This window comes from Mastigoproctus giganteus, chromosome 8 (assembly GCF_048544385.1).
Source record: "Mastigoproctus giganteus isolate SK-2022 chromosome 8, ASM4854438v1, whole genome shotgun sequence".
Classification (NCBI taxonomy): Eukaryota; Metazoa; Arthropoda; class Arachnida; order Uropygi; family Thelyphonidae; genus Mastigoproctus; species Mastigoproctus giganteus.
Genome location: NC_143582.1, coordinates 177,597,051 through 177,621,667, shown reverse-complemented (window position 1 = coordinate 177,621,667; position 24,617 = coordinate 177,597,051). Strand labels below are relative to the sequence as shown.

The 24,617-nt window shown below is 36.8% G+C and overlaps 1 protein-coding gene across 1 annotated transcript in view; it reads left to right on the top strand.

The window, feature by feature from the left end:
- Positions 1–24,617, top strand: part of LOC150082033 (transcription factor IIIA-like) — a 159,145-nt gene that overhangs the window by 37,678 nt on the left and 96,850 nt on the right. The window contains exons 4-5 of the mRNA XM_090379927.1: positions 8,378–8,460; positions 12,399–12,472. Of these exons, the coding sequence (XP_090236053.1) occupies positions 8,378–8,460; positions 12,399–12,472 (157 nt within the window). The remainder of the gene's footprint in view (positions 1–8,377; positions 8,461–12,398; positions 12,473–24,617) is intronic.

The window sequence follows — 24,617 nt, the reverse complement described above, 5'->3', positions numbered from 1 at the left end:
CAAGTTCTTCAAATTGCAGCATCTGCAGATTAGGCACCTGCGAGGTGACCTGATTGAGGTGTATAAGGCCTTGAATGGGTTGAGCACGCTGAATTCTGATGGGATTCTTCCACTTGATCAGATTACGAACCTGAGGTGGTTAAATTCAAATTTTGGAAAGACAGTTGTAGAATAGATGTGTGAAAATTTGCCATTAGCCAGTGGATGGTTAATTGCTGGAACAAACTTCCATCTGCCGTGTGAAGTTGGTAGCTTAAATAAACTCAGTGAGGAACTGGACAAACTTTTAGAGGGATGGATGTGTGAAATTGGTGGGTTTTTTTTTTTTTGGCTGATGCTACATAAGCTTGCTTTCTTGCATCACATGCCTCCGTTACTATTAAGTCTGGAAGCCATATCTTAAAAAAAAAAAAAAAAAACATCCCTCTTGAAAGGTATAAAGACTAATTCATTTGGTGAAAATATCAAAGGACTATTCTTATTAAGAAAGATTTACGAAAATGTAGGTTACAGAACAAGGAAACCAGGTATAATTAGGATGGTGGCAAGGAAAGCAATGTCATATTGAACTGTCTAGCAGAATTAACAACTGTGAAACTCCATGTTGAAATGGGACACAAAAAAACAGGAGGCAAATACAAGCTATTGGTTTAAAAGTAATAGGCTAGAACTGTTACTTTTTAACCCAATATATTTGTATTTTTATATTTGGCCACTGGAATAAACTGCATCTCTGAGTGGTGGGCCAAGTTGACAGCCTGAAATTTAAGGAGCAGCTGTTTTTTTTTTTTTTTTTTTTTTTCTAGACTGGAAGGGTATGATAAGAGTGGATATAACTGCATGGAGACTTTTTTTTTTTTTTTACCTTTACCAATGTGATTAATTAAAGAATGTCTTAAAGTATCATTTATGAGTTAGACTAAATGGTGATAATAGCATAAAGGCTTAATTGTCATTACTCACCTCAATTGATCTGCTCTGTTACATGATGTTAAGTTGGAATAGGATTAAAACTAATTTAGAATATAGATTAAAAAATTCTTTTATAAATAATAAATAAGATCAAAAATATTAAAAGATCTGTGTTTAAGATTTTCCCAGGGAAGAAGTGAGGCATCTTATTCCAGGTTGTCATACATACGAAATATTAACATGAAAGCTAGGTGATGCCAATAGTCGTAACAAGAGACTTTCATACAAACATCTTCAGTTGGCTATTCCACCTTAAAATCATGTAACAGAGCAGATCAATTGAGGTGAGTACTGACAATTAAGCCTTTATGCTATCATCCCCATTTACCTTTACCAATTAATTTAGTTGTAAGTCAGTGGCTGATATCTAATTGGGAAGTGTGTTATGTTACTTCTCAACACTGAAAGTGGTTGTTCTGGAAGATGTCTGCATAACTTCCATCACAAAAGAAGAGAAGAACTTGCTGTGTCATGAGTTATCTTAGAAACAACTGACTTCCTAGAGGCAGTGCCACTTGAGATTAAGTTGAAACTGACATTTGTTTACCGCAATGAGAACCCAAGAGCTTTGAAAGATTTTAGCTTCCTGTGGCTTGGAAGTCAGTTTTGTTTATCAGAGCCCTGATCAAATAGTGGTTCCCTGGTGTAAAGGTTTACCTCAGCAAGGATGACTTGGTGGAGATTAGTATTAGTAATTGCCACATGGTGCAAGGAAGCCTATGGCTTGTGCTGCTGCACCAGCCGAAAATAAATAAATAAAATAATAAGAGAAAAGGAAATATACAACCTATGCATTTCCCTCCACCTGTAGGTAATTATTCAGCTGACCTTTGAATTTCCCCAAACTGTTAGCCTCTACCACCTATGTAGGTAACTTATTCCAGTAATTTATGAATTGCTGGCTAAAATAAAACTATCTAAACATCTTTCCCCCCACCAACTTGAAATTATGACTCCTACTTCTAGAATCGTTTATAACCATGAAGTTTTTTTCCCTCATTCATTTTACTTTTGTCTCTCGGCTTCCTAAGGTGCCTAGTCTTCAAGCTCTGCAAACCACATATTCTAAGTCTTTCCTCATATGGACGCCCTTTTTCCGATGTCACCAGTTTACCGGTCTTTGGACACTTTCAAGAAGCACAATGTCTTTCTTTAGGTGCAGTCTCCATACTTGAACACAGAATTCCAAGTGTGGTCTAAAAAAAAAAAACAATGGGATTATGACATCCTTATCTCTACTAGCAATTGTTCAATAAATCGTTGATAGTACACCCTGGGCCTTCCTTGCAAACCTGTCTACAATGCTCAGAGAACTTCATGTCTGACTGTATTGTAACAACCAAGTACCTTTCCTCCACTACTGTCTTTAGTTTAACTCCAAGTGTATGTTATTTTGAGGTTACTGTTCCCCAGGTGTGTAATACCTTACACTTTGCTGGATTAAAGCATAGCTGCTATTTTACTGGCCATCTCTGAAGTCTATCTAGGTCACTTTGAAGAAGCTCAACTTGGCTATTATTATTATTAACTACTCTACTAATCTTTACATCATCAATTGCAAATTTAGACATCAAACCCTCTATCCCTTCATCAGTGTCATTTATGAAAATCAAAAATAACAGTGGTCCCAATACTGATCCTTGGGGAACCCCACTTCTTACATCAACTCAATCTGAGGAATAACCATTTATCATAATCCTCTGCCTCCTGTCCTGAAGCCGTCCAGCAATCCATCTAAGGATTTTCCCTGTGATTCCAATCTGCTCCAGCTTATAAAGTAACCACTCATGTAGGATTGAGTTAAATGCTTTGAAATCCAAATAAACAACATTGAAATTATTCCCAAAGTCCAGCTCTTGAGTGACCCTGTCAAAATAGCTAACCAGATTAGTTAAACATGATTTCCCTTTACAAAACCATGCTCAATATCCTTCAGAATTCCATTTCTACCTAAATGATCCTGAATTCCACTCTTGATCATTGCCTCTGATTTTCCCTACTACTGAAGTTAGACTGACTGGTCGGTAATTTCCCACTTCACTCTTAGATCCGCCCTTATGTATTGGAGATACATTGGCACTTTTCGAATCCAACAGAATCTCTCCCGAGTCTAGTCATGCTCTCATAATTAGCCTCAATGGTTCAGTGCACTCACTTGCTGCCTCCCTTAAGATTATAAGGTACAGGCATTTCTTGCTTTAGGAGTTCCCGGGTTTAAGAGGTGTTTCCCCCCCCCCCCCCAGTGTCAGTATCAACAACAAAATCAAAAATGTGAATGTTAATTGCAAAAAATGAATGTTAAACATTCATAAACTGAGCTATTTATCTCTCTAAAATGTCATTTAAGGTCAAGAGGCCTTAAGGCCATATAAAAGGTAGTGAGCGTGGTTTGTAAATTGTATTAGTTACCAATTCAAATCATTAAAATGCACTACACTTTCATCGTTATCATATGTTCTGTTATAAGAACCTATTTTGAACAACTTTGTGATATTTTTCTAAAGCAGATTTCTGGAGGTCACAACCATAAAACAATTTGCACTTTCCAGTTTATTGGGCTTTTCTGTTACTGCAAGCAATTATAAACTGGTAGTAAACTCTTCTTGCATTTGCAAAAATACTGATAGCTGGAATTCTGTAGTTTTTATGTTATGGTGAAATGTTTCCTCTTTACTGAAATCTCCAATCGTATAAAAAACAAATTTTCAGAATCTTCTCTTCATTCCTTTCTTTTTCTTAAGCTTCGTAAACTTGTTACTCCACGCGAATTGTATTAGTTGCAATATGTGTGTGCCGTTAAAAAATGCTTATGCATGCAATCGTGAAATTTATAATTAAAAGAGAAGATTATCTTGGAAACAACGCCTCTTGAAGCATTTCTGAAGATGACTTCTTGTGCAATAAACAGAGTGCTGAGCCAATAATGAGTGATCAACAAGTGTTCATTTAGTCGATGATGAAGAATAAACATTCTTTAACATTTGTAAGTTGTAAATTTCTTTATTATTATAATTTGCTTGATTTTACAGGCTAAGTTCATTTCTTTCGATAAACCAATCATAGTTTAAACGAACTAATTAGCTAACTAATTTCATTGTTGAGAACATAACCTCTATTTTTAACCTTATGTCTATGGGAAATAATTTCCCGCTTTAAGAGTTTTTGCTTTACAAGTGCGTGCTAGGAATGAATTAACTCAAAGTCGAGAACTACTTGTATGTGCCATCAAACCCAGGACCTTACTGGCCTGTAGGCTCGAAAGTTATTTTCATTAAATAAACGTGAAATTTCAACTTCATTAATTAAATTTTTTCAACTTCACTCTCATAATTTCTCATTAACACAAAGGGTTTTTCTTTTGTAAATTTTGATGCAAAGTAACTGTTGTTCATCAGCATCTTCAGCTTGGGTAGCTAATACTATCCCACATCCATTGCATAAGGTCCGATCTAGTTTGTCCTTCTCTTCTTTGCATTTATATATGTGAAGAATTCTTTATGCGCACTCTGTGCCAGTGATTTCTCATAATCTGACTTTGCCAGCCTAATATTTTCTGTTGCACTATTATAGATCAATTTGTAGTTGTTATAGGCTTCATTACTTTTTATTGCATTGTAACTTTTCCATAACCCTAACTTTTCCATACGGTTTCTTTCTGCTCAAGTAATTTGGCGACTTCCTTATTCATCCAACTTGGAATCTTCCTCGTGGAGTATTTTTTTTAATGGTATATTAGCATTCAAGGCTTCTGTGATTAATGTTTTAAAGGTATACCATAATTCAATTGTATTTGCTCTCTGTGTGGCATCTACCCAGTTAGAGGCTATGGTAGCACCTTAAGCCATTGTAATTTCCTTACCTGAAATTATAATCCATTCCTTTGCCTTTAACTACTGCTACCTCTCTCTCTCTTCATTGTCCTCTGTAGAACTCCATGATCACTTCCTGTTACTGATTCTTATACTGTCAGCCCTATTATGTCATCTGGTTCATTGATGATGAGGTCTAGAATGTTCTTTTCCCTAGTACTTTCCTTGACATGTTGATGCAAATAACAATCATCTAGTTTATTTAAAAATTGTCCCCCTCGGGGAAAATTTTTAAAATCACTCTTAATAAGACATTGGTCTTACTTTCCCATTCCATTTGAATGTGGAGGCTCTCATCATAATCTTCACAATCACTTGGCCTGTAGATTACTCCCACTGTCATCATACCTTTTTGCTTCCATCTCACGCCATACAGATTCTGTACTAGCATGCAAAACATCTGAATCTGGGAAAGCTTTCGTCGCGCTCAGGCTGTTTGTTAAGAAGCATGACCCCACCACTTCTTTATCTTTCCTAAATACATTATGCATACCATACTGAAACTCATTCCCTATCTTCGAGTGGCACAACGTTTTCGTAAGCCCTATAATGTCAGCATTACTTGTCCTAACCAGCAGTTCGAATTCACTCATTTTATTGACGACACTTCTGATATTATTGTATATACAATTAAGACTTAGCTACCCTGACATGCCTCTTAAAGTTATTTAAGCTCACTTCCCTGGCATTAGCTACTTACTCATTTGAAATCTTTTTGACCTCATAACACCTTGCTAGTATGTTCTGTTGCGGTAACAAACAAGAACTCTTGAGGTATGTGCAAGCATTACTTTGACCAATATTATCAGATGAATGTGTATCTATATTACCCTTGCCCCCCCCCCCTCAAACTAGCAGTTTTCTCTGAACCTTTAAGGTATCCTCAATAATACTGGCAAAAACTTTTGCTCAACCTTTGTTTTAAATGTATCATGTCTCTACAAAACAGATTCCTTCTACCTAAAATTGCAGGCCAAGCTGATAGAAATTTCCCCCAAAAGGCTTGCAGTGTCCAAGTCTTGAGTTAATCCACAAGGCTTTTAGCATATAATCTCTCCTATTGTGCATGGGCAGAATTGCAGACACATGGACATTGTGGCCTAACACACAGCATTTCTTCAGCATGGTCCTATATTTGTCTAACAAATTGTCAGATCATGTATGCTTAATTATCATTAGTCCAGCACATGAATAATAATATTCTCTTAACCCCCCTTAAAATCTGACCATCTGTTGGTGACATCATTAATAGATGCTCCTGACAGACATACCCTGGTTTTTGTCCACCTATCCTTATTACAAAAAATATTTCTTGTTTCCCTAACAATGGAGTCTCCTAATAGAACTAAATCCTTTTTGAACCAGAGTAGTTTGCATTTGGTTATTCTGTTCTGGGGCCCCGAATTGGGAGTGCATCACTTGGTAGGTTTCTTGAGTCCCCAACAAGCTCCCAGTTACATTATTCTCGAGGGCAAGCACCTGTGTTTTTTTTTTTTTTCTTCCAGTGACTCATTGTTCTAGAAATGCACCATATTTTAACTTTAGATCGGTACACTCCTTACAACGGTGACAAAATGACAGATGAGCTATGATTATCCACTAAGTCAATCTTGAAATACATGCCACAGGTTCTGCAAAGGATGAAATCATGACTCACCCAGAAATCATCGGCTATTTCTGTATGAGTCATGGTACCCTCTGACAAAGTGTTCAAGGCAGATCTTGTAACAACCATTTTAAAATTTACTAAATATCAATAAAAAAACTTTCAAAAAATTATATTTATAATATTATAAATATAAAACTATTATAGAAAAAATAAACTTTACAATATACTAAATAACCTCTAAAATCCTCCACTAATCCCCTCTTATCTAGAGTTCTTTATGATCACTATGAAGAGTTCCACAAGGCACATCTGCTCACCACGAATGCCAACCGTCAGTTATGGCATTGCATGTCATTGAAAATACTCCAGGTCAGCCACATGACCTTGAGATGAATTAGTGATGGTTAGTAGAAATTGAATGCTTAAATTGGTCTTCTGTTGTTTAGTTTTTAGGAGCATTAGCAACTAAGGCCATATTGCTCTGGGATATGCGGTGGTCATTCCCTGACCTTTCCGCATCTTCCGTATTTGATGGTGACGGGCTCGAACCCCGGTCTAATCAAGAAGTGTGTGCTACGCACTGCTGCTCCTTCCCACCTGGTTACGGAGGTGCCACTTTTTGGTCTTCTTTCCCACAATTTAAAATCAATCTTGCAATCCATAGACCAGAATGTGATTTTGAATTTCAAATGAGATGCAGTTTTTGAGGCAGAAGTCCATTTTAAGAGAATTTTAAACACTTCAGTGTTGTCAAGAATGCAAACAGTATTGCAATTGGCTTCCTGATTTTACGGAGTTTTTTTTTTTTTCCTTTATAATAAAATCGTGTTAATATGCAAATACTAACAGTTTGCTTTTTTTTAGTGTACTCATTATAATAAGTGCTTAACAAAACATCAGTTCTGCGTGTATCATTCTGTTCAGCTTATGGTACATAAGAGTAAACACTGGAACTAATGTTGACCTTGTCAGACAGTGGGATCAATTAATTGACCTTTCAGTAAACTACTAATCAGCACTATTCAGGCAGAAATAAAATAAATTCTTAAGTTAAAAAATTACCTGAAACCTAGAGCAAATATAAATCCATGCAATTGTAGAGGCTGTGAGAAGGAATCCAGACATGTTACATTCCTATCGCAGAATGCACTAGAATTTTAAACTTCGGATAAATCTTAGCATGATTGCCCATATAAAACTGCTAGGTGATATTGTGTTATTTAATAGCTAATGCATAACTTAAATGAACTTTTGAACTACTTATTCAATTAAAATAATAATTTCTATTTGATTAAAACGGGATGTTACTATCCATTGGAAATGGAAAAAAAAAAAACTTAAATAATAAAATATGCATTAATAACCCATGTTGCTGGAGCTGAAAAAACATCTGCCATGATTATTGCATTTGCACTCAGTTTGAGATGAGAGTTTATTTAAGATTATTAGGAATATGCTTATGAATATAGATTTCAGTAATTTTCTGATTTTTGTAATGTTCTGAAAATGCACATTAAAATCCAAGTTGCTTGTGTTTGCATTCTTTAAATGTTTTTCAGTTTTCCTAAATATGATTGATTATGCATTTAGTTTGAATATATCTTTTGGTTGTTTAGAGCTCTTGGAATTTCTTTCCTTAAGGTTTTCTTCAAAATCATAATAATCTGTTAATTTCCTTTCCCACCATTAAAAAACGTATTAATGGTGGGAAAAGGAAAGTTTAAAAGTAAATTATGTTCGATTTCTGAAAAGGTTATGGTCAGATAAAGTATTTATTTTTTAATGATACTTAGTGCTTGAATAATTCATTTTTGTAAAAAATGAAATTATCCATATTCATACAAATTTTTTGATGTATTGCTCAGTTTTTATTTCTAATTAAAAACCATGGTGATTCATAAGTACTAACAGTTTACTTTTTTTTTAGTGTACTCATTGTAATAAGTGCTTCATAAAACACCAGCATTTGAAGATTCATGAATACGAACATACCAAAGTTAAACCTTTTCTGTAAGTATTTCAGTTTTTATCTTATTAAAAGTAAATAAGCAGTAAACTACTTAAAACATGTTGTTCATTCAGTTAAATATTTTTAACTTGGTAGGAGGCTTGCTGCTGCATATCATTTACCCTGCCCCACTCCTTAAATTTAAATAATTTGATCTCATATGCACGTATTAATTTTAATCTGCTGGATGATGATTGACGCACCTGACTCTTAAGCCTTAAAACACATTGCAGCTTGGTGAGCATTAATCCTCATTCCACACAGTAGCCTTGGAGATTGGTAACCTTGGTAACCCTACTCAGATTAAGTGTCGACTGTCATAGTTGCTGTTGTTACCTCCTCATGTCCCTGCTAGGCTTGGCTGGGAGCATTCCTATGTTACTGGCCTTGTTCAACCCTCCATATCAAAGATAAATGGCAAAATTCTTCTGTGGATACAGGGTTCCAGATTGGCCACATTACCATGGGCTGCTTGACAGTATAGGTGTTTCATAAGTCCCTTTAATCTGGACATTAGCAGTTAATTGGGGCTATTTTTCAGTAGACGGCAGATGAAAAGGTTGCCCTGGTAAAAGTTGAGCATCTTCCTACATGTAAACAGGAGTTAAGTTGCTTGTTTCTTTGTCACATGCTCATTGTGTGCAAGCTCTTCTTCTGAATAATCCAGGCCTAGAAGCATCCACTAGAAGAGTTACTGTAGTTGTCATTGCAACCTAAAAGGATATGCCATCCACCAAGAATATTCAGAGGAGAGGGCTCTGAAGACAATCTGCTGAAGTCCAAGGCTGGGAGTGCTACCAGAACAATTGGCAGCCAATGAATAGGCTGGAAATGACCATCAGACCCTCTAGTAGAAGCAGTAGCTAAGTGAAAGTGGATTTAATATAGCATAGGTTCCTGCAGATGTCACCAGGATAATGGAGTGTTGCACACCCCTACCGTACGTAACTTAAAGAGACTGTCCCTCTTTCTAGGATTCCTAGAACTGGTAACTGAACCTTTTGAGCCGAGAGCAAAACCATCTCAAAGGAATTGGTCATAGCCATGTTTGCTCAGACAAAGTGCAGCATAAAATCAGGATATCTTTTCATCCCACTTTCTAACTGTGTAGTTGAGTTGCTACTGCTAATTATCCTCAAAAACAGATGTACAAGTCAAATGAGTTTATTAGTACAAATGAGTACATCTCATCTAAAAGAATGACATTTTTAAAATCAACAAAAGCAGCTACAAGACAGCACGTTGGCATGTACCTGGACTGATATTGTATGCCAAGCAGATTGTGGCTAAGAAATTTAAAAGCTTTGTCATTGCCCTGATGCAATAATGAATAGAGGGTTGGAAAGGGATGATAAGTGGAAATAACACTGGGTATTAAACAAATATTGTTCCCCGTGAGTGTCTTGCTTTCTTATCTTGGTGACTCCGCTTGGCAGTGGATGTTGGTCTGCATGCTGGCTATCCTTGGGACAACTGTTGCCATTTGGTAGCCGGCAAAGCGTAGAGCAGGAACTGATGGGGTTTTCTCCTGCCTCTGAGGTGCCTGTGAATATTACCACGTGGAAGTAAGGCTATCTGTAAGAGGAGTAGCCAAGCCAAAGTTTACTCTTTCCCCCCTTTCCTTATATTATGGTCTCTCTGCAAAAGGGAAGCCCATTAGCCCACTGGCAGAGTTGTGGGACTAGGATGGTACAGGATTATTTGGTCTTTAGCAGAGCACATCAACACAGGGATTTCCTCCCACTTAAGATTCTTAAGAGACATGAATTAGATAAAGTTTTGGCCCCCTTCCCCCCCTGTCCAAATGGTTACAATTATGAGTAGTGTAGTGGTTATAATCAGTCTTTATGGCCACGGAAGAGGCCTGGGTTTGAAGCCCATCAGTGATGCAAGGAACTTTTATGCCCAGTTAATTTATTTGCAGTTGAAGGTATTAAACAAGGGTAGCAAGGTTGAGGGCAGCAAGATGTTTTTTCATCTAGCAAACTGATCAGAAAATACATACAATTTACAGACAAAATTAGCTTAGATTTGTGAGCTGCTACTTAGGTACCCCATAGCTTAAATGTTTGTGTGCATTTTATATCTCACTAAGACAGGCAAATTAACTATTAAAAAAAAATAACAATAACTCGGTAACTGGGTTATCTGTAAGGCATTTCCGACTGCATAGTAGGCACTATAAGTAGATTAGTGTAGCTGGAAAGGAAACTGACTTGAAAGCTCATTCACAACAGGATTCTGTATTGGGGGAACCTACCCTACTGGAAGGTGAATTTCACTGAGTCACCTGTGAGATGCTTCTCTTGGTAATATATAATACTGGGTTCACTAAGGCAACTATCTGCATGATTCAGCATTACAAGTGACATACATGGATTTATTAGCAAACTCCGTCTGCTTCTGACCAAGAGGCAGAAGTCAAGTGAGAAGTTGCTGGAGATGTTGACAGTTTTAATTTCTGACACACCTAGCTGCCTTGCCTCTTACAGGGTAGCAGTGTAACTGGTCAGTTGGTATATGACCATGAAACTGTACTACTCACCTGTAGACATTCATTGGTACCCAGTTCACCCATATAAACATAATCTCCTGTTGGGTTTACCCCCCCCCCCCTCTTTACAGTAATGAATTGAGTAGCCATGTGACTTGAATGTAAAGAAATTGAGCGAGTCTTGATCTGTTAAGTGAATAAATTTGGTCTCCCTTAAAGTTGTCTAAGAACATCTTAAAGGAGTTTTACCTTAGTTTCTACAGCTGCCTTTACACAGCCCTGCTGGAAATCATGCAAATATAGGTTGAGTACTGCAAACCAGGGCCTATCTGAACCAAAGTTTCATGGCAGAGAGAGTTGGTTATACCAGTAATGACTAACCTTTTTTGGCTTTCATGCCAAAATTAAGCTGAAACAAAAAAATTAGTCTTCCACAGAGAAAAATACTGACTAAAATTAGCAAGTGGTTTTTATTGATATTACAATGCTTGAAAGTTTCTAATGAACTTTTTTTTTACTGCATACTTCTGTGCATAGTTGCTATTTTTGCTGCTGGATGTGTTGCTGACAGACCAAATAACAAATTGTCTTTGTGGGGAGGGGAGACCATTTTTTTAGTATAGACTATTGATAAGTGACCATGTGCCTGTATATTTTCCAGTGCAAACAGTGCTGGCCTATACCAAAAATCCCATATTGGATACTGGGATAGAAAGCAAATACTGTTAGATTATCCCTGTCTGTTCTATACCGGACATGTGTGTTTGTATGCACACCATATCTCTGTACTAGACAGTTATGGGGGGTGGGGGGGTGGTTTGCTTTTGCTATTCCCAATTTTTGCACTTGAAAAGTTATTTAATGAAACTTATGTAGGGAAGTATACAGATGCATCTAACTTGGGAAGTTCTATTGTTTCTTTCATTATTGGAAGGAAATGTTTGGTGCTATATTTGCATGATTTCCTGTTTGTTTTTTAAGTGGCAGCATTAGGACAAGTGCCATTTTAGACAATCTGGAAAAAGCTGCTGGGAAAGTGTTAATCTTGGGCAAGGATGGTAGAGATTTTCTCCAGCATCTCTAGTTTTTTCGTGCATCCACAGAATCAGCCTCTGTTTATGGTTGTCATCAGCAGGAAGCCCAATCTTTCTGCCAAACTGCCACATAATAGCAGACTTAGTCACATGGACTCAGGATATGGAAGAAATTCTGGATCCCACCTTGATGATCAAGGAGAGATGAATTAAATTTTAAAAAAAATAAAATGTGCTAGCAATATTTCAGTTTTGATTTGCATCATTGATTATTTTTTAATTAGACCTATCCAGCCATGTTCAATTTTTTTTGTATTGATTTGGTTTGTTTCAATTTTGCATGCTCTTTAGGTATAATTTATTATTAGACATAAATTAATGCAAAGCAGTGAATGGTATTTAATTGTTACAGATGCACTCATCATGGGTGCAACAAAGCATTTCTCTTGCCAAGCAAATTAAAGCGCCACTTAAAGTTACATGCAGGTATTTTGCTCTATTAATTTATTATAATTTTTGCTTTTTGTTAAAATATATTAATTTAATTTTTCCTTTTATGTAATTTTTTAACCATTATTGTTATTTTTGCAAATTCAGGGTAAAATATAATTTATTAATTATAAACAAGTTAAAAAAACAAATTAGTTAATGTAGTAGTGCATTACATTTCAGGCATGCTAACAAATACTTTATTCATGATTTATAGCAGAGGAAAAAAAGCAGTAACATTTCTGCATGAACCAAGAACTTAATCCTTTCTCCAATGTGAACAAACATAGCTGTACTTCCGCTATGCTCTGCAGTTTTTTTTTTTTTTTTTTTTTACTCACTCACTCATCACTAAGATACACTAAGTAGATGTTTATGCATAGAAATGAACTAATGAAAATACGGTGTACCCTGGGAGCAATATACGTTGTGAATGAAGGGGGAAGAAAGGAACCGGAAAAAATAATTGTAACTATAGAAAAGTAAACCAAATCAATTGTTTGAAGAGACGACCTAGGTGGAGATAGCATTGCAGAGTCTTTCATAATTTTTGTCTTCATCAGAGGTCATCCACCAAAATCACGAAAAAGACAGCAATGCTCTTACTTCTGCTTCCAACATGTTCTGTATGTCAAAGTACATGTGTGAAAGTCCACGTGGTAATATCAATTTTAAATTTTGAATAAAATTTGAATAACATTATACCAAGTTTGCAATTATATAATGTGTTAATAAGGTATTGCATACAGAACATGGATGACCTTACAGAAGTAAGCAGAACGCTATGAAAGTAGAAAAAGCAAAGACAAAGGCAAGGAAAATCCGAATGACAAGAACTTACCACTGCAGGCTGGACTGACAGAAAAGACTGTCAGTGGGTTACCAGTGTATTTATGCATGGGTATGCTAGCAGTGCCTAGCGTTAGACAAATTTTGGTGTGTGTTTTTTGAAATAACGTGGGCGGTGAAGCTACGCTAGGTTAAGTACATGATGCTCAAACTGCCCAGGATAGTTGAGAAAAATAATAGCTGACAAAGTAGCGATAGAAGGCAGCTAGCCTTTGTTAAGGCTAAAAATAGAGCCCTGATTTCGCGTTCGGTAAACTAATGGCTCACAGGACATAAGATGTAGAGGCTAGTAAAGTAGAAAGATGATTATGGTAGAAATATGTAGTTGAGCTAGGGTGGTTTGGGGTTGCAAACCCGTTCCTATAGTCAGGATCCTGAACGAATGTCTGGGAGTTAGTGCATCATGTATTTATTGTATTGTATTATTCTTGATGATTATTTATATATATATAACAATGCTTTAGTTCCAACTTGGAACCTAATCCTGAATTTTGATAGCCCCAAATCTCCAACATACATTAAAGCTGGGTATATCAACTGTCAAATAACTTTGCATTCCTAACTCAACATGCTGTTTTAAATGCCAAAAATTTGGCCATTCCCAAAATGTCTGCAGAGGTTTAGCCACTTGTGCTGATTGCAATTCACACTAGCACATTCACTCGGACTGTAAAGCAGAGCAGCAGAAATACTCAAATTGCAATGGCCCACATACTGCCTACTCCCAAGATTGTCCTCTCTGCAAAAAGGTGAAAAACATTCAATGGGACAAAGTCAAACAAAACATCAGATACCAAGGAGCCAAAAAATCTATACAAGCTCAGTTTAACACCCAACCCACTTTTGTTAATGTAATCCAAAAGCCAGCTCTAGTAACCACTACTGTGCAAAGAAACAGTAGTGGTTACTGGAGATCAATGGTTACCAGAAATCACATGCCACCAAGAAAAACTTGTTTAAGGAATTGAAGGATGGTTTCAGGATAGATGTGTGGATGCCTACAGCCAGCAGGTGGTTGATTGTTGGAAAAAACTTCCATCTGTTGTGGAAGTGGGTAGATTGAATAAATTCAAGAAAGAACCAGACTACTACTGGAGGAGATGGAGGCAATGTAATGTGGGAAGTTGTGTTTTTTTTTTTTTTTTGGCGCGATGGTTTATAGCTTCTTTGTATCACTTGCCACTACTAATACTAAAAAGCAATATAATATACTGTATATTAATGTCAGAAGTATTGTCAATAAATTAAATTTGTTTGATTAGGTGAACTGATGCTGATATAATAGGGCTAAATGAGACATGGTGGCATCCAGAGATAGGAGGTGAAGAATTTCAGTGTGTCAGCTAAAGGTATTTTTGCCATACTCCTCATAAGCCACTTCAGCCTACCTCTTACAACTTGCAAATGGCAGCCAGCATGTAACGTGGAAATTTTTTTTTTTTACCATCTAGATGACTAATTATTATAGCATGTAAGAGAAAGGGGCTCTAATACCATCAACCTTTTTCTTGCTCAAGGATCCAAACTGCATCAGAACTTGCCACTGCTAGAATCAGTGGTGGATAGTAACCACAGTGTCATAAAATGGGTGTTGTCCAAAGAAATTTCAGCGGTCAAAGGTGAGGGTTTTAATTTTAGATGGAGGGCTATAGAGGCAACTATTGCTGTTGGACGTGGGTTTATTAGGGGAAGTATTTTAAAGCATTTAGCCCGATTGTCACAAAAGCATTTCATTCTAGTGAAGTCCCACAACAGAAAGATGTCAAAATGGTTGATTACAGAAATGCATTTTGTAATCTCCTAATCGTTTTAGAATTTTCTGCATTTTTTAAAACAAACTTTAATTTTGGTTTCATTGATATTTCAGTTTGTCTGATGAGAAGATTTTATATATGGAATCCAAAAACATTACCAATTATTAAGTAGTTCTGTTGTGTGGGAGTGTAATAAAAAAATTTACAAAATAAAATTCACTTCTAGTGTTATTTGTTTAATTTTATTCTTATTCACATTTTTAATTAATACAAGCATGGGTCAGTTATACTATTGCAAGACACTGACTTGTGTATTATAAACATACAACGATGAGCCAGAACATTATGACCAGTGAGTCGTTATGCAAATTGAAGCAACTGCAGGTGAACTATGCCACGTGCACAGGCCAGGACACTGTATAAAAAACACCTGATACTTAGCTCTGTTAATCAGTGTTACCCTTGTTCTTCAGATGGGAAAGGCAGCAGACTTAAGAGTTTGACAACAGCCAAATTGTAATGGCCAGATGACTGGGTCAGAGCATATCTGAAACAGCACAGCTTGTGGGGGGTGCTCACTTTCAGCCATTGTTAGTATCTACCGAAAGTGGTCAGAGGAGGGAAAACCCATGAACTTCCGGCGAGGTGTTGGACCACGGTTCATAGATGCTCAAGGTGAGCGAAGGCTCTCCCAGATGGTATGGGGCAACTGTGGCGCAACTTGCTGGTAATTGGAATGCTGGTGACAGGAGTAATGTGTCACAACACACAGTATGTCAAACCTTGCTGAAAATAGGGCTGCGTAGCCATAGGCTGCTCAGAGTGCCCATGCTAACCATGGTTCACCAGCGACAGTGCCAACAATTGGTATGGGAGCATAGAAACTGGACCTTGAGTGATTGGAAGAAGGTCATTTGGTTCGATGAATCACGTTTCATGTTCCACCATGTGGATGGCCAGGTGCATGTGTGTTGTTTACTTGGGGAAGTGATGGTGCCTGGATGCACCATGGGATGAAAACAGGCCAGTGGCAGCGATGTTTTGCTGGGATATCTTGGGTACAGTCATCCATGTGCCAGGCACTGACATCTACCACCTACCTAAACATCATTGCTGACCAGGTATACCCTTTCATTCCAACATTTTATCCTCTGGCAGTGCAGTCTTTCAGCAGGATAATGTGCCATGCCACACCATCTGGATTGTTTTGAGAGACTGGTTCACGGAACGTGAGGAAGACTTTCAGGTATTGCCCTGGCCTCCAAATTCCCCAGACATCGATCCCATCGAGCATCTGTGGTTTGTGTTGGAGGAGCAACTCTGATCTGTGTTGTCTCAACTACGAACCTTACTGGAGTTAAATGATCTGCTGGTTACATGTTGGTACCAGATACCACAAGACATATTTAGAAACCTTGTAGCATCCATGCCTTGCTGGGTACAAGCTGTTTTGGCTGCCCGTGGAGGATCAACATCATGTTAGGTAGGTGGTCAATGTTTTGGCTCATCGGTGTATATAATAAAACCTGTGTATGTGAGCTAGCCCCCCCCCTACTTGATTGAACTGGGAGAATCAAGAAAGCCCAGAAGTAGCAGCAGAAGAGCTCAATAGGTACTCTGTAATGATATTAACAGTTGATAGCACATTCAAGCCATGGAAGTAATGATAAGACTTCTGAAAAATAAGTAATATAATTATCTCTGAGGAGACTCTATCACATGCTGATGAAGCTGACTGAAGAAAAGGCTCCAAGGATGGATAATATTGCATTTTGTTACACTAAAAAAAGACTACACAAGTGCATAAACCTTTCACAATGTTAAAGAGATCGTCTTTAACTTGTTTACATGCATGGACTCTGAGGTGTATAACGATGTTTGTCATTTCAGATAATGGGTGTTTATGCATGAATTTTCCAGAAACAGTTAAGTAGGTTGCTATCATATCTGGGTTTCCATGTTAATTGTGGACACAGTTTATAGTAGGTGGTGGCAGGAAAATAGATTTGAAAATTGCAAGATGTTCTAGAAGTTGAAATTGAATTAGATAATACATAAATACATAAATTTCCTTTACACAACTAACACGTTATTGTGTGAATAGGATATTTGATACGAACCTGAAACCACTTCCGGGTGATAAAGGATACCTTCAAGCTTTTATTCACCAACCAGAAAATGTGCACAATGTGGTAGATGGTAGTATAATTGTGCAAAATTTATCAACGAAATTTCATCTTAGTTTTGTCATCGATTGGCTGTTTCTGTATGAGCTATAATTTGTCTGGGCTTCACATAACTTCCTCAAAACAGCACCCTTACTGACTTTTACTGAGCCACCACCTGAGCCAGGATGATTGCACAAACAGACATCCTTGATGAATTTTTCATATCATTGTAGACCGCAGCTCATTAAACCAGAATATGCACTATACTACCTTCTCGGGGTTGATAAATTCTGCCATGATTACAGTTTTGTGATTGTTACTATCTATTTTGGTTGGTGAATAGAAACTTGAAGATATCCTCTATCACCTAGAATTAGTTTCAGGTTTTTGTCATGCACTCTGTTCACACAGTAATTTGTTTTAGTTTTTTAAAGGAGGTTTTGTGGAGAATCTTATCGCATCAAACAATAAGTTTTTTTTATTATTTACCTATTTTTTTTTCATGATTTTTACCTTTTTTCTTTTTAATTCAGACAATTTATTCTAATGCTAAATTGTCACGTCAAAAAAAAAAAAAAAAATAATAATAAGCATTTTTGTGTGTTCATTTTCATAAAATTTCAAAATTCACTACCTGCAGCCCATGCACTTCCAGAAAACTTACCATTGTGAGCTTGTGTGCATTCTGAGAACTGGTTCCCCATCGGCTCCGTGCTCATTCCTCGCATACAAAATTGTTAAAACTCCAAAACGACACCCTCGGACTGAAGAAGTGCTAATGTCTTCCCAATCTATGAAGGATGTGCAGATATAGAGAAGTGAAGAAAAAAAACAACACAATCAATCAATCAGCTTTTTTCTATTTAATCTATCTACTTAATCTACTGGAGTGGGCTCGAAGAAGGGCAACTATAAGGCTCTGATTAGTATAAAAAATGAATGATGAGGGTGTATTTTCACTAGGTGAGACAATGACCTTAGGTCATGAATTTAAAATCTTAACAGAAGACTGGATCTATTGAAGTTTTCCTCTGGGTAGTGTGTAATTATAGAATATTGCAATAAATTATTGCAGTATTCTATAATTGGTCACTGTTTATAAGAAAAGTATGAATGACTGCATATATTTTTAGGGAATATACAGTGTACCTCTTGGTATCATTTTTTTATCATATTAATACTCAAATCATATAAGAAAATATTCCAAATACCACCATAGGGAAGGGGAGAGTTTGCAGGGACATGATATGACCTTTCATGCCATGTTATTGATGTCTCAAGGCCCTCCATCTTATGCTTTGAATCCAACAAGTGTGTAAGAGAACATTTGGAAGCTATCCTCATCTTAACTGATAAAGAAAAGCAGATGCTAGTTTAGCATCTGTACTTCAATTCTAAAGCCTCAGTTACAGCCCCCCCCCCCAAATCCCCATGCTACAGCAGTTGATTGCATAGGTCAGACAGAAACTATATCATTCTGTTACTGTTTACCTTTTTCTCTTGTTTCCTAGAGCATGAAAGAAAGTAATCCTTTGTTACTTCAGTTTTCCTAGCAAACTGTACAAGAGGTGGCTGAAACTCTTTAATGCTGTGAATTATTATTTTATCCTCATTTTGGCTCAAATAATACTTCACCCACTAAACAGTAATCATTGTATTAATTGCTGTCCAGCATATAAAAGAATGGAAGTGTGATGTCATGGTTGTTTAATCAGTAGCATTTAATCACAAACAATCTGATTAACAAAAACTTTATCTAGCCAAGAAAATGACAGCATTTTTCATGGAAGATATTTATGAGCATAACAGTGAATTATGGATAAATCAAAATAGTTGATGCTATCAATACATTAAAATTCACTTAAGGTAATTTTGTATTTTGAGCATCAGAAGCCAATTCTCTTTACAGAAAACAATTCTTTTACTTTGCAAGTTACGAGGCAGTATTGAGAAAAAGCAGAATTTGGATTGAATATAAAAGTGTCTTGAATTTTGCCCAGGCACGATAGGAGGGAGAACTTGATAAGAGTCTTGTCAATAAATTTGCCACTAGAGATTATTCAAGGTTTGGGGAATATAATTTTTCACAGCATGGCCTGCCCTGGTTTACAAAAAGACCATCTTTATGGAGATGGAATACACCTGAATAGAAGGGTTCAATAATGTGATGCTTTTGAGGCAGAGTTATGTGGTTCAGAAATCTTGCTAGTTTTGAGAGGTAGCCATCCAACTATTATTTGGAGAGTGGATCATTAAATTGGCAGCCACAAGCAGAGGTGGATGTGTACTTATGCACTAATGCTAACTGTATACTAAAATTTGAAGTACTGGTTTAGTCATCAAATGCTAACATAACAGATATGTCAGAAATGTAGTGTGCAATTCTGATAAAGAGGATGCAGAATTTGAATACAGTTAAGTGTGGAATGTGCAAATAGGACAGACATGACAGGAGTGGTGAAATGTTTTATACTTTGAGTTAAGGAGCACAGATTCTAAAACAGTACACCCAGGTAGACATGAATTATCACTGTAATAGTGAGTCAGTCTGGTGTGACATAATGAACTGGGAAAACAGAGCTGAGGGTAGAAATAAGTTTTAGGCCAAATGACTGAAGAGTATGAACTGTACAGACAATTTGGGTCACCCAGAAAAATCAGAATGTCTTATCATGGACTCTCTTGATTGGATTGGACATGAATTGGTGACTCAGCTGACTTAGGAACAGAGGAATTTTTGTGATGTGTGAATTTGTTGCTTGACTGCTTTATATATCAACATGATAGAGAGAAAGCAGTATCTTTGATTTAATTTCCAAGTAAATGCATATCCAAGTAAAGGAACCAAGTAGTGATGCTTAATTTATTTATTAAGAAAAATAAGTTGTCAAGAATAAAGGGAAAGGATTGTTTTCACAATGGTGATTACAATTGTCTTGGATATCTTTTTTAGATTCTATTTAGTTGGGCCAGGTGATAGCTATTTTTACAAATGCCAAATAGGAATTGTTTAGGGAGGGTATACTAGAAGTTACTAACTTTATATACAACAAGGAGATATTGTTCGGGGTTTAGATCAAAATGTTTGTGGCATGGATGAATATAAATTCAGGGATGTAATCCTAGAAGCTACTAGGCTCTTTATACCAGTTTAGAGGTACTATTCAGTGCTCAGACTTAAATGTCATACTGATGAGATTTATGGCAGAGAAGAATAATGTGGGATGCATATAAATAATCAGGTGATACAGAAGCCTAAGCTAGTAGATAAGAACTAGTCTGCATTCAAGTCACAAAAGGACTAGGCAAGCTAAGGCAGATTAAGACATATCTGGTCAAAGAATGCAAAGATAAACAGCAAACTTCTTTACATAAGTAAAAGAAGGGTGCATTAATCTTTACATAAGTAAAAATTAAGGGTGCATTACTGCCATGGATAAAGGGTTGGTTGAGTGGGAAGGCCATTTTATTAATGGGCACTGTTCTTGGACCAGTTTTATTATTGGGGTCCTTGAATGTTCAGTATTTATTAATGATATTGATGAAGGCATATCAGGCCTAATGTCTAAGGTAGGCTATTTCATATAATTTGCAAATGATACAAAATTTGGCTGTAATCTGTTTTTAATGGCACTAATCAGGGTATGCTACTGCAAAAACATCTAGATAAATTAGTCAGATGAACTGAGAAGTGGCATTGAAGTGTAACTGACATGCAAGGTACTCATATGGTAGCAAAGTGCCAGATTTAACTGTGGTACCACACTCAGCATAGTGGAGAATAAAAAGCGATCCCCTCTCCAGACTCCATTCTTTTTTGGCTTTCCCAAGTTTTTTCCGCAACCAACTGGTTCATGCCACTCTGAGCACACCCAAGATCACCTGTGATCTTTGTGCAATCTCCTCTCTAGATTCTTTTTTTTTTTCTTTGTTATGGAACGGAAATGCATCATTTCCGCATTGCAAAATCGTCCAAAATTCAGTAGGTGCTGCTAAAGATGTTTACATATCAAAAATATTTAGGAGTAATTGTGCAGTCAGATATGGAGTGTTTTGAGTAGTGCTGCCAGGACTGCCCGTGGGTTTTTGTCAATGATATACCTGTAGGAATTTTGCTGGTGGGGATAAGGGGACAGGTATATCATTGACATTAACCCATTGTATATGGCAGTGGGCAATGGTACTGCATATAGGTCTGGAAGCCTCATTTGCAGAATGATGATCTGTTACAGCTGGCTGCAGAAAAGAGCAGCAGGATTAGTGAGGGGGGAAAAATGGTGCTCCTACCAACCAGGAAAAGCTTCAGTTCTGCAAATTGCAACATCTGGAGAGTAGACACCTGCAGAGAGAGATCTGATTGAAATGTTAGTTTCTAAATTGATGAAGTTCAGTCATCAAAGTATAATATTGATAAATACCAATTTACTAGGTTTGGGTATCAGTAATTCCAGGGTAATGTAAGATTTGGTTAGTGCCCAAAACAGGATAGTTAATAACGAAAAAGACTTGTTCTTAAGTCTGACATGATTCTTTGTGCATTGTAGACAGGCTGCTAGGATAGATCATAAGATTTGGTCAGTGGTATACAGGAACTTGGCCAGCAGGATTAAAGAGGTGGTTATGCCATTGTATAAAGAATGATGGTTAGGCCATATAAAATCTTTATTGTAAGGTTCAAAAGTATTTCTTCCTTTGAAGACAGAGATAGTATTCCATCTTAAGACTTGAGCTTATGTTCAAAGACACTTACCATTATCCTCATTTCTGCCTTAGTTCTTAATCTTTTCAAATTTTATAGCATTACTTAAAAAAAAGTTTAATTCTTTATACAATTAAAAATCTGAGACACTGCCTTGACAGTTATTTCAAAGTGTGCATATTATTGCCTCTGTTGGCAATCATATGCCAAACCTGAATAATGTACTTTAAGTGTAAATAGCCAAGAAGTATATAGAAGTAAAACTTACATTTAAACATGTAACAACCATTACATGTGCCTTTTTAATCCCTAGAGCTGGGCTCCACTTGCTTGTAGGGAGATATTTCAACGCAGTAGTTGAAATGAAATAAAAACTGCTTTGAATTTTGATCATAGGAGATCTTTCTGCATTTGCTGAAGTAGAGTGTCTACTCTAAGTGTTTGGGGTTATGCTGAACTTGGAAATGAATACTCTTATCCTCGACTCTGCCAAAGTTGCTAATATCTTTTTTAAATTGTATCACATCAGTGAAAAAGCAAATCCTATACATTTAAAAATCTAAGACACTGCCAAGACTCTTTATATATATAAAATCATTTACTGCCATCAAATAAAATAAGGGCAATACCATGATACAGCTAAACTAGAGGGGGTGGGTTACATAAATTAAGTGATGATAATGTGAAGTAGGTAAGTGTGACTTTAACAAAGCAATATAATAAAATAAAAATGTAACAAAGTCATTGAAAATGGAGAAGTCTGCAAAAGTTAAAAGTTAAATATGAGTCTTCTAAAATACTTTTTCTGTACACTTTTACCTGAATCCAGACATCAGGGTTAAGATTGAAGCAAGTGGTTAACTTGGAGTTGTTGATGAATGAAGAATGAGATTGTTTATTTCGGAGAATTTAGATTGAGGAGTCAGTGGCTCTGGTAGTTTTGGGTGGAATTTGCCACTGAAGAAGTCCCAGCTGTTGTGGAAGTCACTTTAGCCAATCATCAGGGCTACAAAACACTGAATTGCTTGTTATTGCTAATGAACAATAACAGGCACTGTTTCAGTTTGTTGGTACAGCTGGTGTTGAAATGACACAGCAGGATGTGAAGGGTTAGCATTTAACTGTGATGAGAAAATATTTAGCCAATATGTTAGGCTAAAGAGCTTAGGCTAATTTTTATTTTGAAATAAAAATGATGCATAGATGAAATGAAGTAGGATATATTTCTGTATAATGTTCAGATTATGAATGAGAGCAAGGTTGCACTTTATAAACCAAAATTGCATTGAAATAGTAGACCAAAGCATTTTGCAGTGGACCGAGAAGAGTAATTTGGAATCCAGACGTACTTTAAAAATTTAATCTGGTTTACAGGTGGAATTAATTTAGATTGAATTGTAAATTGTGGGAAAGAGGAGATTGCGGAAGGAGGAAAATGGCAGATACTTAGTCTTTGAGGGGGTCAGCATGCAAACTAAGAAGTTCAATATAATCCACAAAAGTCATCAATCTAATCAGTTGTTGAACCCTACACAATGAAGAAAAAGGTTGACATTGCCAGAAGGGGCTGGAAAGCCAAGAAAATGTCATCAGTATAAGAGTTGAAGTTTGGGTGACTTGAAAGAAAAGGAAAGCGTATGCCTGAGAAGAACAAAGTGAGTGGGCTCCTCCTTGGGGCAGCCTATGCTAATGTTCCAAATAAAAGTTGTGTATATGTTAGAAAAGATAAGAATGGGAAGTAACTAACTGTTGAACCACTTTCAGCAAGGGTCTTGAGATGCAGTAATATTTCTGGATGAGAGGAGCAACAGCAACTGAGTTGAATGCAGTGATATTATCAAGGAAGCAGTGCTGCTTATTCTCCTTGTGTAAATTTTGGAATAGAGTTGAAGATACGTTTCATTTGAATGTGCGAGATGCTGAAGTGAATTGATGCTAATCTGGAAGCAAAAATTTGCCTAAACAGTAGTTATGAGAGAATTTTGTATAAAAGCCTTAATAAGGGGGAAGCAAATAAATAGATAGGCCTAAAGACATTTGGCTCCTGTGGTTTTCCATGCTGTAACTCTGTAGGCATTTCCAGTCTGGAAGTTCATAAATTTGGATGAAAGCTTGGTTTTAAAGATTTATAAAGATATCTGGGAGAAGAAAAAGCCACTAATTTAGCATTAGCATTAGCAGAGGCATATGATGCAAGAAAGCAAGCTTATTCAGCATCAGCCAAAAAAAAAAAAAAAAAAAAACCCACTCCCATTTCACCCCTCCGTTCGTTCGAAATACCTGTCCAGTTGAGCTTTAAATTTGTTTAGGCTATCAACTTCAACAACAAGTGATGGAAGTCGGTTCAACCAACCACCCGCTGGCCAAAGGCAAATTTCCGCACATCTATCCGACATCCGTCCTTCCTCAATTTGAATTTATGCCCTCTGAGGTGATTATTCTGAGAAAGATGAAGAATCCCATTGGCATTGAGCATGCTCAAACCATTCAAAGTCTTATACACCTCTATCAGATCACCTCCCCGGTGCCTAGTCTCCAAACTCTGTAATTTGCAAAACTTAAGCCTTTCTTCGTAAGAGCAACCCTTTGTTCCATTTACTAATCTTGTTGCGCTTCTCTGTACCCGTTCCAGCAGCTCTACATCCTTCTTGAAATGAGGCCTCCAGACCTGT